Source organism: Eubalaena glacialis, chromosome 14 (assembly GCF_028564815.1).
Source record: "Eubalaena glacialis isolate mEubGla1 chromosome 14, mEubGla1.1.hap2.+ XY, whole genome shotgun sequence".
Lineage (NCBI taxonomy): Eukaryota > Metazoa > Chordata > Mammalia > Artiodactyla > Balaenidae > Eubalaena > Eubalaena glacialis.
In genome coordinates, this window is record NC_083729.1 from 10,474,623 (window position 1) to 10,488,851 (window position 14,229).

Genomic DNA, 14,229 nt, shown 5'->3' on the forward strand with positions numbered 1-14,229 from the left:
TAAGTAAAGTAAGTCAGACAGAGGAAGATAGAAAGACAAATATCAGATGATATCATTTATATGTGGAATCTAAAAAGATGATACAAGTAAACTTATTTACGAAACAGAAACAGACTCACAGATTTGAAAACAAACTTATGGTTACCAAAGGGGAAAGGTGTGGAGGAGGGATAAATTATGAATTTGGTATAAACATATACAGACTGCTATATATAAAACAGATAATCAACAAGGACCTACCATACAGCACAGGGAACTATACTCAGTATTCTGTAACAACCTATATGGGAAAAGAATCTGAAAAAGAATGGATATATGTATACGTTTAACTGAATCACTTTGCTGTACACCTGAAACTAACACAACATTGTAAAACAACTATACCCCAATATAAAATAAAAATTAAATTAAAAAAAAAATGGAAGGTCTAAAGAGAAATTCTAAGGGAAAAAAGGATAATACTTACATGAGAGGCAGTACTCAGGAACCAAGTAGTTAGAAAGAATAAACTCTAACCCCAAATTTTCTTCTCACCCCTGACACTGTGCTTGGTATTACCAATTGGAAATATGTATTTGACAGAAAAGGGAGAACAGCACATGTAGAAGCAGGGAGGATGGGCATGACAGAGTTTGGGCTACCCAAATTTTTCCCCTAGATCAAACTTCTTAATAAAACACAGTATAGCAGGAATGCCTTTTTAATACTCTTACAGGTAGAAAGAGTATAAAGCAAATTCTGGAATGGTGATTACTTGCAAACCAATGTCAATGGAATTGCTTGGAGTGTCGAGTTTTTATTTTTGAAAGATGCCCAATGAAAGGAAAAATCAGAATGCAATTTCAAGAGGAGAATAGGTTTTGTGAACTCTGTCATCTCTTCATTTTGCCTCTATGCAAAGAAAATTGTATCTTATGTTCCAAGTCACAGTACATTTGTCCACAGATAGTTTTATGCCATAGTCACCACCAGCAATTTTCTGTCAAAATGTTTACGTTATCTGTGGGTCTGTTTCAGAAACTGACAAAAATTGTTAGGCTGAAGGAAAGAAATTTCAGTGAGTTTAGTATATGCTTTGGCTTCCTTACCAAATTCAAATGCTGCTTGCAAATTATATGACATTGCAATATTACGCCAGTTACATCATTTGGAAGATCTATTTGAGAATATCAAATTTAATTGTTATGTTCTTCATATGTTTGCAGACATTGACTTTGGAGAAGGCTCTGATTGGAGATTTCATTAAACTGGGGAAGTTCTCAGGTAAGACAAAATGCTTCCATTTCTCTCTCTTTTTTTCTGACTTTTGTTGCAGAGCCATCCATGTTTATGTTGATTTTCCTATGGGGAGTGATTTATTTCAGGCTAACTTGTGATGAATATCTTTTTCATGATTAAAAAGAGTACTTTTTAACCTTAGGCTATGGCAGATGTGTGCATAAATATGAAACAGAAACGAAGCCTAAGGTTGACTTGTTTGCTTTTTAATCCTTTTTCCCCTCTACAATTTTTTTTTTTAAATAAAAGTTCAGTAGTTCTCAAGAACTATAGTTTGGATAAATCAAATTTTTTGGTTCCGAAGCCCAGTGTTTAACACTGGCGATGACATGAACTGTTGAATAGACTTAAGGGAGTTGCTTATCTGAGTATCTATTTAATCCTGACTGTGCTTGTTCACGGTTCACATGCTATAACCTTGGGCATATATCTCTTCTTATCAATACAAAGAGGGACTCTTCCATTTGGAAACTTATGGAACAACTAGAAATAATTAAAAGCACCCTTTATGTTTGTATATGAGATTGGTCCATGTTCTATTTTGTATAGAATATCTTTAATGGTTTTGTAATCATGATTGTATGTTTCTTATAGAAGGAACCATGTGATGTTATTTGGATAACCTAAAAGAAAATTCTGTAAAATGGGAGATCTTTGTTCATTAAAAATAAATAAATAAATAATGTATTAAGTGAGAGGAGCTAGACTCATATCACAGAACAGTAACATACATGTTTCAAAGCGCTAAGTTAATCAGAAATGCATATGACAAATTAGTACATATGTGAGAATCAACAGAAATGTAGTTCCAGTTTAAAATTTTTATTTCACTTTTCTAGATTAATTAACAGTGAATAGAGCAGTGTTTCTTGTACTTTTGCCACATTCTTTGGATTATCTTTGATTCTGGTCCACATTATCTGTTGTATTGTCCTATTCTGGTGCATTCCAGAGGACTACTACTATGGGTATTACATACTAGTTTCTGAGATTCCTCTGACTCTGATTGTTTAGGGTTCAGTAATTAGCATATGGAGGTATTCTACCTCTGGTGTGTTTCTACTGTCCTGGATCTCTTTGATTCACTTCTGAATTTCTGGTGCAGTTAAGTCTTGATATAAATCTTTTCAAATACACTCTAATGACTGTAAAAGTTCTCTGCTGTCGGAGGTTAGAATTTAACATTCCCAGAAAAAAACTATCTTCCGAGGGGCTCCATTTATGACCCTTCTTTGTCTTTCAAAAACCCTTTGGTCTCCGCTTACTTCCTTACCTGTCATCACCTGAGCTGTGGAAGGCTGCAAGGGAGAAGAGGGCTAGAGTTGCCAGCTTTAGCAAACGAGAACACCTGGGAGGGGCAGAGACTGTTTTTGGTGGCACCTCTGAGCTATCCGTTAGATACCCAACTGGAGATGTTGAATACAAATTAGATATCTGGACTTTTTTTTTTTTTAAGATTTCCAAAACAACAAAACATTTATCTTGAGATTTGAGAATAATGGGAAAATTAAGTAATGGGAATTGGACCCTCATGGGGGTCTTCTGGGAAATCGGAGGCACCACGCTCTTCTGCAGGTCTATGCTTCTCCAGTTTAGCAATCAATTCTTTCGCTGGATTGAAGACGCCATTGGTCTGCTGGTCACAGACATAGCAGCGCCGGGTGGTGTGGAAATGCTGCAGCGCACAGCTCTCGCAGAAGTAATGCCTGCCCTTGGTGACAACTGGGTTTTGGAAGGTCTGGCGACAGATGAAACACTTGAGTGGTATTTCCTCTTCATCGCTTCCCACTTCATAGTTTTCGTCCTCATAGACACCATAGCGACCCTCATCAAACTCACGTTCGATCTGCCCCCCATGCTTGTAACCTGAACGGTCCTGGAGGAATTTGCAGCTGTCTCCGAAGCCGCAAAAGCCAGTCTCCTCGTAGTCCATTGAATTCAGATATTAGATATCTGAATCTGTACCTTGGGGAAAGTTTCTGGTCAAATTGGGAGCCATTGGAAGATTAAAGCGTGAAACTAGATTAGAGGACCAAGCGACTGAGTTGAGATAAGGGAACCAAACATTAGCTCTGGACAACAACATAGGTTTAGAATATGTGTAACTAAGTTAGTTCATTATGTGTTATAAACCTGTAAAAGTCTGTATATTCACATTGGCCTAAAACCTTATTTTCATTTTTTCCCCCTTGGGAAAATAGAGGATCAACTTAATTTGGATTTGCCTTCAATACTGAGACGTGTTGTAACACTTACCTTATCAAGATGGTTTCTGTAGGGGGTGGGACACTGCAGTGAGCCCTTAGCAACCTGAACCTGTGTGATAACGGGCTGGAATATAGCAGGTTTCTACTGTGTACCGGGTTCTTATTCATATTCTATAGGAAAGGGAAGGCTGGCTTTACTAACGGGAACTTTAAGTAATTTTTCTGTTTTTGAAGCACCAAAACCATCTTTATTATATTATTCATTCAGGAGCTTTTTCTCTTTCTGAAGGGAAATGTCTTGGCAAATGTGAATGTGCTTCCATTTTCTTTCTTGTTAATTCTTTTCACATGATAAATTGCAGGGAACTGTTCTGAAATCCCTTGAAATTGAAAAGTCAGCCTACATGAATGCTTAGGAGCAAAGGTTTTAAACATAATAAGTCCATAGACATTCAGCTGAGAGAATTTTCAGAAACAGTTGCAGTAGACTGCTACCTTTTATGGGTACATGTAGATTCATTTGCATACTTTTCAATACTTCCTGCTTAGGTGGTCAATCTGAGTTATCTAAAATGATTGCAAAGCCTCCAAGGATTATTTAAAATATTTGATATTTTTGGAAGTTAAGGTCATTCACTAGGTAACCTTTTCTTTAATATTCAGTAAGTGAAAACAAAGACATGTTTTTGAATTTCTCCTCATTTCCAGTGATACAAAAATGAACTATATCTGTTTCTAACCTGGCCTCCATGCCCCTGTGTGCCCCAGGTCATAATGGAGGTCAAGTCATTATTTTTTTCATTTAAAAATGAATATATGTTCATAAAACATTTAAAAGCACCTTCAGGGACTTCCCTGGTGGTGCAGTGGTTAAGACTCCATGCTCCCAATGCAGGGGTCCCGGGTTCAATCCCTGGTCAGAGAACTAGATCCTGCATACCTCAACTAAAGATCCCTCATGCCGCAACGAAGATCCCACGTTGCCACAACTAAGACCCGGCACCACCAAATAAATAAATAAATATTAAAAAAAAAAAGCACTTTCAAATTATTTAAGCATTTTGGACCTTTTATTAATTCATAATAAATTTTCATGGGATAATTTAAAATATCAAAATAATTTTGACTTATCAGAAATCCAAGTATTGAATTTACCTGTTTGTATGCTCATACTACAAATAAAAACCAAAATCAAACTTACACTACTGAATGTATGTTGGGGAAAAGAATATTCACACAACCTCAAATAAATGCCCCCCCCCAAATTATTAATTATGATGAGAAAAAGCTTCTTTTACAATGAAGAGATCTGGTAGATACTAAATTAACTGAGGGATAAAACTACATATTACTAATAATGGGCAAAATGCCATTGTGTTCCTTCTGATGAAATACTTTGGGAAGCATCCTTGCTGAAAATGCTTAAAATCTAAACAATGGAACATCAGACAAGTCTACATGTGGACACAACACACATGGCTTGTCTCTTTAAAAATGTTAATTATGTGAAAGAAAAAAAAAGAGACGGGTATTCTAGATTAAACGAAACTAAAGAATACCAAAGGGTCATTTATAATCATTTATAATATTAGACTCTAGATAGAAACATTTGAATATAAATTGCCTATTGAATATCATTGTATCAATGTTAGACATCTGGTTGTAATTATAGTATTTTGGTAACGTAAGAAAATACCTTTGTTCCTTGGAGATATATTTAGGGGAGAAATGGAATAATATCTACAACTTACTTTCACAAATTTATAAATGAATACAAACCCTCATGCAGGTAGAGAGGGATAGATGAAGAATATGTGGGAAAATGTTAACAATTCGTGAATCTCACAATATTGGTGAAGGGTACATGAGTATTCATTGTCCTATTCTTTCAAATTTATTGTAAGTTTTAGATCATTCAAAAAAAGTTGGGAAAATAAATTATATACACATGAAAGGAAAATAAATAGAACTGAAAAATATACCTCTCAATATAAATGAATCCAATTTAAGGAAATCATTTTTAATAGTTATAGTAATTATTGTTGTGATGTTTCTAATAAGAGCTTATTTTAATATAGTGCTTACACTTTACCAAACACCCTTTTGGGGATCATTTAATGCTCAGAAACTCCAGTGGTGTCATGCTGAATGATCATTGCTATTATTATCACTTTTTACAGATGGAGAAACTTGATTCTGTAAATTTAAATTCCTTGTCCAAGATTTTACAGATTAAAAAAACGGGAAACTGTAACTCACACCCAGGTCACTCAATTCTAAGTATTTTCTGTGTTTTACTCACTAGATTCTTGTGTTTATACATTTATGAGTTTGTGTGTTTTTTCAATAATTAAAAACCTTTGAAAATTACATGATTCATCGTTAATTTTAGTGGGTATGCTGTGGGGCTAATGAAACACATAATGTAAACTCAGTTTCTGTATGAGGGAGAAATATCCAGGGTTTCCCATTACTCTGCTGCAAATGAATGGAATTGGGATCACAGGGCCAGATCACAAAGTATTTTTGCTTCAAGAAAATGTCATCTTTGCAATTTGTGTATGCTCTTTTAATAGTGGCTTACATCTGCTCTTTTTATTTACATATTATGCCCCGGTGACAGTTATAACTTTAGTTCAAATACCTAAATTGTTATAGTTCTTGAGAATTTCACATTTTTTTAATTTGAAAAACATTACTCCAAATTCAATAAGAAAACCTTATTTAAGTGTTGTAAATTTGCAAAGAAATGTCTATTTCCTCCATACACTCTGCAAGTCGAATAGATCCCAGGAACAAGTTCCTGTAATTGTTTTTTATGACAATGTGTTTTGTAGTTTCTTTAATGATTAGATGATAGACATACTTATCGTGTGAAAAAGTTGCCATTAGCTGGAATTTGTTTGTTTAGCAATTTTATCTGACATTTTCCATTACTTCAGATTCATATTGAGGCCAAAAGCTCAGCCTCTCTGCACGGATGCCAAATCAAATCTCAGAGGCAGAGTTCTGGGTGAAGTAGAAAAGAATAGCTTTATTGCTTTGCCAGGCAAAGAGGGATACAGCAGGCTCCTGCCCTCAAAAACTATGCGTCCCAACCTGGGAGGATTCCATGAGCGGTTTTATGGCAATAGTTCAGGTGTGGGGTTGCTGATAAGGATCAGGTGTGAGCAGGGTTTGCAATCCTTTAATCTCATCTAATGGTTGGTCTCCTAATCTTGATGAGCTTCTCTGGTCCCTTTAATCTTGTCTCAGGTAGTTTCTTGACTGCTCCTCCCTGGATTAGCAACTGTTCGAATCTGCCCTTTGGAACTCAAGGAAGGTCAAGGGAGGCTGGAGTCTTGCCTACAAGAAATGGGGGACAAAAAGGCTTTCATGCCCAGGAACCCCACAGGGTCCTTCTCGGTTTCAATATTAACAAAGGCATACAAGTTACTGTACAAGTCAGTGTCTTGTGGAACTAAGCAAAGTGGGCCTTGAGATACGGTTTTTCCCTTTGTAATTGTATCACTGTATATCTTGACTCCAGCTTATACGGTTTATGAGCAAGTCTTTAATTATATATGTCAGTCTCAGGCTTCATCTGCAAGAGTTGCAGTCATAAAGTGATTGACATAGATGCTCTGTTGCCTTTGGGTTACTGTTCAATGGTTTCAGGGAAGGTTGGCCCTCTCCTCCACTGCGGCTACCTTGTAGGTGAAAGTGCCATTATATGGCTTGATTTTTTTACTGCCGTGCTTTATCCATTCCTCTTTTCATCCCTTCATAAAGAGTTTACTGAATAGTTAAAAATAGAAAATAAGATTTGGAAAAAGAAACCTAAGGAGGGAGGAGAGTTCTAATAAATATTAAAATATGTTAATAGCTCTGATAATTAAAATAATAGGATACTGATATAAAAAAAATCATTACAACCAGAGGCATGGCTAACTCTGAAACAGACTGTAGTTTAATAATAATTCAGCATAAACAAATTTGATCAATAAGTAAAAAATATTCAATAAATGCTAATAATAGAGTGACTGGTCTTTGGGAAAATAAATAAATGTAGACTCACATAACAACATATGCCAAAACAAATTTATATGGTTTTAAGGGTTAAACATAAAAAGAAAAAACAAACAAATAATAAACAGCTGAGAAAAAAAAGCAAGCACATGGACGTTTATATGCAGAGAATTTCTTTGGTTTAAAAGCTGGGGGAAGAAAATAAAAAAAGACAATAAGTAAAGTTTACTAGGTAAACATTAAAGATATTTAGATGCTAAGAAAAAAAGTACAGAGCAAATAATTGCTGGCTAAATGTTCCCAGACAATAGGAGAAACAAAGAGTTAATGTTATAAAGACCATAAATGTATTAAGAACAATAGATGTCAGAGGGCAAAGCTCTGATAAAGTCATTTTGATCTTAAACAATCCTTAAAAGAAATTGGAATAAAGGATGGAAAACTTCGGGAATTTTCTTTAGCTGATTATCTGATGTAGCCTCTTCAGAGCTAGTAATTCTGAAGAGCTAGAGATTTGCAAACAAGCTTTTGATATTTTTTGTGTTCCAAATAACTAATTTTGAACACCTTGGCTATTTACTAAATCCCTCTTAAAGGAACCAACTCCATTAATAGTAAAATGTAGATTACCTATGCATGTTGTAATGTAAGGAAAAGCCAGAAAGAAAGAGTCTGGTAAGCATTGTGTGAAGCTTCTTAAAGCAAATTATATCAGGAATCAGGAATAACTGCTCTTTCTTTTTTTTTTTTTTTTTAACGTCTTTATTGGAGTATAATTGCTTTACAAGGGTGTGTTAGTTTCTGCTTTATAACAAAGTGAATCAGCTATACATGTACATATATCCCCATATCTCCTCCCTCATGTACATATATCCCCATATCTCCTCCCTCCCTCTTGGATCCCTATCCCACCCCTCTAGGTGGTCACAAAGCACTGAGCTGATCTCCCTGTGCTATGCGGCTGCTTCCCACTAGCTATCTATTTTACATTTGGTAGTATGTATTAGTCCATGCAACTCTCTCACTTCGTCCCAGCTTACCCTTCCCCCCACCCCGTGTCCTCAAATCCATTCTCTACATCTGTGTCTTTATTCCTGTCCTGCCCCGAGGTTCTTCATAACCATTTTTTTTTTTTTTTTTTTTTTTAGATTCCATATATATGTGTTAGCATGCGGTATTTGTTTTTCTCTTTCTGACTTACTTCACTCTGTATGACAGACTCTAGTTCCATCCACCTCACTACAAATAACTCAATTTCGTTTCTTTTTATGGCTGAGTAATAGTCCATTTTATATATGTGCCACATCTTCTTTATCCATTCTTCTGTCGATGGACACTTAGGTTGCTTCCATGCCCTGGCTATTGTAAATAGTGCTGCAGTGAACATTGTGGTACATGACTCTTTTTGAATTATGGTTTTCTCAGGGTATATGCCCAGTAGTGGGATTGCTGGGTCTTCTGGTAGTTCTAGTTTTAGTTTTATAAGGAACCACCATACTGTTCTCCATTGTGGCTGTATCAATTTACATTCCCACCAACAGTGCAAAAGGGTTCCCTTTTCTCCACACCCTCTCCAGCATTTATTGTTTGTAGATTTTTTGATGATGGCCATTATGACTGGTGTGAGGTGACACCTCATTGTAGTTTTGATTTGCATTTCTCTAATGATTAGCGATGTTAAGTATTCTTTCACGTGTTTGTTGGCTATCTGTATATCTTCTTTGGAGAAATGTCTATTTAGGTCTTCGGCCCATTTTTGGATTGGGTTGTTTGTTTCTTTGATACTGAGCTGCATGAGCTGCTTGTAAATTTTGGAGATTAATCCTTTGTCAGTTGCTTCATTTGTAAATATTTTCTCCCATTCTGAGGGTTGTCTTTTCGTCTTGTTTATGGTTTCCTTTGCTGTGCAAAAGCTTTTAAGTTTCATTAGGCCCCTTTTGTTTATTTTTTTTATTTCCATTTCGCTAGGAGGTGGGTCAAAAAGGATCTTTCTGTGATTTATGTCATGGAGTGTTCCGCCTATGTTTTCCTCTAAGAGTTTTATAGTGTCTGGCCTTACACTTAGGTCTTTAAAACAAAAAAGATACAGGACCACTAAACAGTGGGAATCTTTGTAACAGTAAAAGAATTCAGTGGAAAATGAGTAAAGAATCCTAAAGTGTAATTTACAAGAGGAAAAAAGAGGTAAACAAATAGAAAATAATTCAACCACAGTATAATTAGTTAAATATGCTTTTTCTAAAAATGAGATACATTTTCCCTTGCTTAATTAGCAAAAGTTTTGAAAAAGTAATACTATTTTTTCTGGTCTTCCATGAAATGGACAGTATTATGTGTTGCTTCTTTGCTGGAAGATTAATTGGAAAACATCAAGAACTTTAAAAATGTATACCTTTTTTAACTCAAAAATTAGATTAAATGTGTATTCTAAGTATATAATCTGTAATAGTACAAAAGTTTTTTGCACAAAGTTGCTTATCCCATAATTTTTGTCAATACTAGAAAATGATAAAATTCAATAGTATATACACTATTTGGGATGTTATATTATGATTTAAAATGGTGAATATAAAACAATAGGAGAACGGTCAAAAGATTTGAACAACAATTTACCAAAAATAATAAAAATCAAAAGAAGAATACATGTATGAAAAGATGCCCAAAGTGTGTATTGTTCAATGAAAGAAAATAAAATCATAGAGTACTATTTTTTAAACTATCGTATTTTCAAGGACCAACAAACAGCATAGTTTATATTGTTCTTAAGGCTACAGGGAATATGGTACTCTCATATATTATACAACAGATTGCAGTGTAAATTGGTACCACATTTTCAGAGAGCAACTTGTCAGTATCAATCAAATAAAAAATATGTAAAACTGCTGACCAGCAAATTCTACTTTTAAGTTAACTCTCATACAGAAAAACTCAGTGTTGACAAGGATGTTTATTGCAGTCTTGGAACATCAAAATGCTGTAGAGAACTTAAATGTCCATCAGTACATCAATTATGATACAACCATATTGAGGATTATTGTACAGTCATTGAATAGAATAAGCTCAGTTTTACCTACAAACACGTAAGAATATCCATGATGGGCTATTGGGTTAAAAAGCAAATTGTGAGTCAATACATAGAGCAAGATCCAAGATTTGTGCTTTTTCTCTGTCTCTCTGTCTCTGTCTCTCAATCTTTCTCTCTCTTTCTCATCTATCTCTCTCATCTATCAATCTCTATATATTATCTATCTATCTATCTATCTGTCTATCTATCTATCTACCTTCTGTCTCTATCCATCCATCGCTATCTGGGAACTTACGCTAAGAAGCAGGAAGGTTAAGAGATGAGCGATTTCTCATTGCAATTCTATACTTATTTTTACCTATATAATTTTATAATCAAAAATAATAAAAAAGAAAAAAATCCTGATATTCTAAGGAGAAATATATAGTGTAATGATTAAAGATTTTATTATTAAATATAGAGAAGGATGTCAAATTGTTAAGTACATATAGGAAGATATACTATTTTACATTGTGTTAAGGCTGCAACTATGCAAAAATAACAAAACTGTAAGCATAAAAAAGTACACATGGTTATATACCTGAGTACTAAACATGCTTATTTCTGGGTCATGGGTATTGGGAATCATGGGTGTTTTTTCTTTCTGTATTTTTCAAATATTGTATAATGAGCTAGAATACATAACATTTTATGGTGGTAAAAAACTTAAAACAATGTTCATAAAGGATTTATTTAATGTGTAGGATGTCTTGGTTTGTTCAGGCTGCCATAACCAAAACTGCAGATTAGGTGCCTTATAAACAGCAGAAATGTATTGGTCATGGTTCTGGAGGATAAAAGTCTGAGATCAGGGTGTCAGCATTGTCAGATGAGAGCTCTCTTCTGGGTCCTAGACTTCTTGTATCTTCACATGCCAGAAGAGGCAAGGGAGCTCTCTGGAGCCTCTTTTTTTTTTTTTTAGTGTGTAAAGGTACAATATTTTATTTAACCAGTCCTCTGTTGACAGATGTTCAAATTGTTTCCAGGTTTTCACTATTACATCCAATATTCTGATGATGGAGCCTCTTTTATAAAGAGCTCAAGAGGGCTCTACCCTCATGATTTATGCACCTCCCACGGCCCCACCTCCTAATACGATCATTTTGAGGGGTTAGGATTGCAGCATATGATATTTGGGCAGACACAACCATTCAGAGCATAGTACCTGAAGTGCTATCTTAAGTACTGCAAGAGTAGGAGATAAAATAGATGATTAACACTTTCATAGACAGAACTCACAATTTATCAAACATTTCGTATCGTGAATAGTAGTTACAAGCATTGATTCTGGAGCCAGATTATCTGGGGTTTACATTCCATCTCCTGTACTAGCTGGTTGTATAACCTTGAACAATTTTATTAATTTCCCAATGCCTCAGTTTTCTCATCTGTAAAATGGAAATAATGATAATACTTACCTCACAGAGTTGTGATGAGGATAAAATTAATGTGTACATAAGAATGCTTTATGGCAGCTGTAACAAATTTCCACCACCTGAGAGACTAAAACAGTACACATTTACTCTCTCATGGTTATGGAGATTAGAAGTTAGACGTCAATACCACTGGGCTGAAATCAAGGTATTGGCAGGGCGGTGCTTCCTCTGGAGGCCCTAGAGGAGAATCAGTTTCCTAGTACCTCCAGCTTGTAGAACTACATTCCTTGCATTCCTTGGCTCAAGGCCACTTTCTCCACCTTCAAAGCCAGTAGCTTAGCACGTTGCTTCAGCCTTCACATTGCCTTCTGTCCCTCTGTGTTAAATCTCCCCATTCCTCCCTCTTATAAGGACACTTGTAACTACATGTAGTGCTCGCTCAATAAGCCAGGATAATCTCCCAATCTCAAGATCCTTAACTTAATCATATCTGTCAGGTCCCTTCACCACATAAGGTAACATTCACAGGTCTGGGTATTAGAATGTGGCTATATTTAGGAGCCATTATTTAGCCTATCACAGTATGTAGCACTTAGGACTGTGTCTGGTTCATAATAAGTGATAGATAAATGTGAACTATTACTATTTGAAAGTAGTTTGTGATAATGATGATATAAAAGGTCCACTAAGGCTCTAGGGAAGTGCATGGGAATTTAGAGGAAGCAGATATCACGGCTATCTGAGGTTATCACAGGTGGCATAATACAGCAGAGGGCACTAAGGATAGGTAGGATATGGGTTTGCAAAGATGAGGGTCACTACAGGTATAAAATGCTACGTTATTTAGCTCTCTCCCTGCCCCTCCATCTGTACCCTAACACTTGTTTAGTACTCAAAAGAACAAGAGTTATGATCAGTGGACATGAATTTAATTTCTCTCTATTCTTAGCTATATGACTAAGTTCTTATTTTTTATTCTTTTTTATTTCTGAGTCTCTACTTCCTCCCCTTTAAGACAGAGATTGAAGTACCTCTCACAGGCCTCAAGATTAAATAAGATAACAGTTGGGAAGAGTAGTTTGTAAAAGGTAACTTAGTCCATAAATATTAACTATACTGTTTGTTCCCATATTATTATTATGTGGAGACTCCATTATTCCCAGGAATAATGAGATAAATAAAAAGTACCCGTCATCCATAAGAACATGGTAAGATTGAAGATTCACTCATTGTGAAGATCCAGGCTGGGCAAGATAAGAAGAAACTATGACTGTTTGGAAACCAGCTTTACTCTCTTCACTAAAACAGTAGATGCAGCCAGATGGCAGGTTGGGGTGAATAGGTAAAATTCTATCCTAAATTAACCTACAGGCTAATTCAACAGAATTCTACATAATAAAATCATTACTTTGATTCTTTCCTTGTTTGCTCTCTTTCCATATTTTCTTCCATGTCTTAACACTTAAGGGTTTTTTTTGTTTTGTTTTTTTAACATTTTTATTGGAGTATAATTGCTTTACAATGGTGTGTTAGTTTCTGCCTTATAACAAAGTGAATCAATTATACATATACATGTATCCCCATATCTCTTCCCTCTTGTGTCTCCCTCCCTCCCACCCTCCCTATCCCACCCTTCTAGCTGGTCACAAAGCACCAAGCTGATCTCCCTGTGCTATGTGACTGCTTCCCACTAGCTATCTATTTTACATTTGGTAGTGTATATATGTCCATATATACACTACCACTCTCTCACTTTGTCCCAGCTTACCCTTCCCCCTCCCCGTGTCCTCAAGTCCATTCTCTAGTAGGTCTGCGTCTTTATTCCCGTCTTGCCCATAGGTTCTTCATAACCATTTTTTTTTTTTAAGATTCCATATATGTGTGTTAGCATACGGTATTTGTTTTTCACTTTCTGACTTACTTCACTCTGTATGACAGACTCTAGGTCCATCCACCTCACTACAAATAACTCAATTTCATTTCTTTTTATGGCTGAGTAATATTCCATTGTATATATGTGCCACATCTTCTTTATCCATTCTTCTGTCGATGGACACTTAGGTTGCTTCCATGTCCTGGCTATTGTAAATAGAGCTGCAATGAACATTGTGGTACATGACTCTTTTTGAATTATGGTTTTCTCAGGGTATATGCCCAGTAGTGGGATTGCTGGTAGTTCTATTTTATGGTAGTTCTATTTTAGTCTTTTAAGGAACCTCCATACTGTTCTCCATAGTGGCTGTATCAATTTACATTCCCACCAACGGTGTAGGAGGGTTCCCTTTTCTCCACACCC

At 35.6% G+C, this 14,229-nt stretch overlaps 1 protein-coding gene and 1 long non-coding RNA gene across 2 annotated transcripts in view; one reads left to right on the top strand and one right to left on the bottom strand.

Annotated features, from left to right (window-relative positions):
• LOC133105407 (uncharacterized) overlaps positions 1–14,229 on the top strand; it is a 228,813-nt gene that overhangs the window by 70,731 nt on the left and 143,853 nt on the right. The window contains exon 2 of the long non-coding RNA XR_009703850.1: positions 1,206–1,263. This is a non-coding gene — a long non-coding RNA (uncharacterized LOC133105407). The remainder of the gene's footprint in view (positions 1–1,205; positions 1,264–14,229) is intronic.
• Positions 2,786–3,211, bottom strand: LOC133074688 (E3 ubiquitin-protein ligase RNF113A-like). Its single transcript, XM_061168648.1, has one exon. The coding sequence runs from the start codon at positions 3,209–3,211 to the stop codon at positions 2,786–2,788; it is 426 nt and encodes a 141-aa protein (XP_061024631.1).

Excerpts from the sequence above, each read along its gene's own strand:
- LOC133074688 (XM_061168648.1), bottom strand. The coding sequence starts at position 3,211 with ATGGACTACGAGGAGACTGGCTTTTGCGGCTTCGGAGACAGCTGCAAA.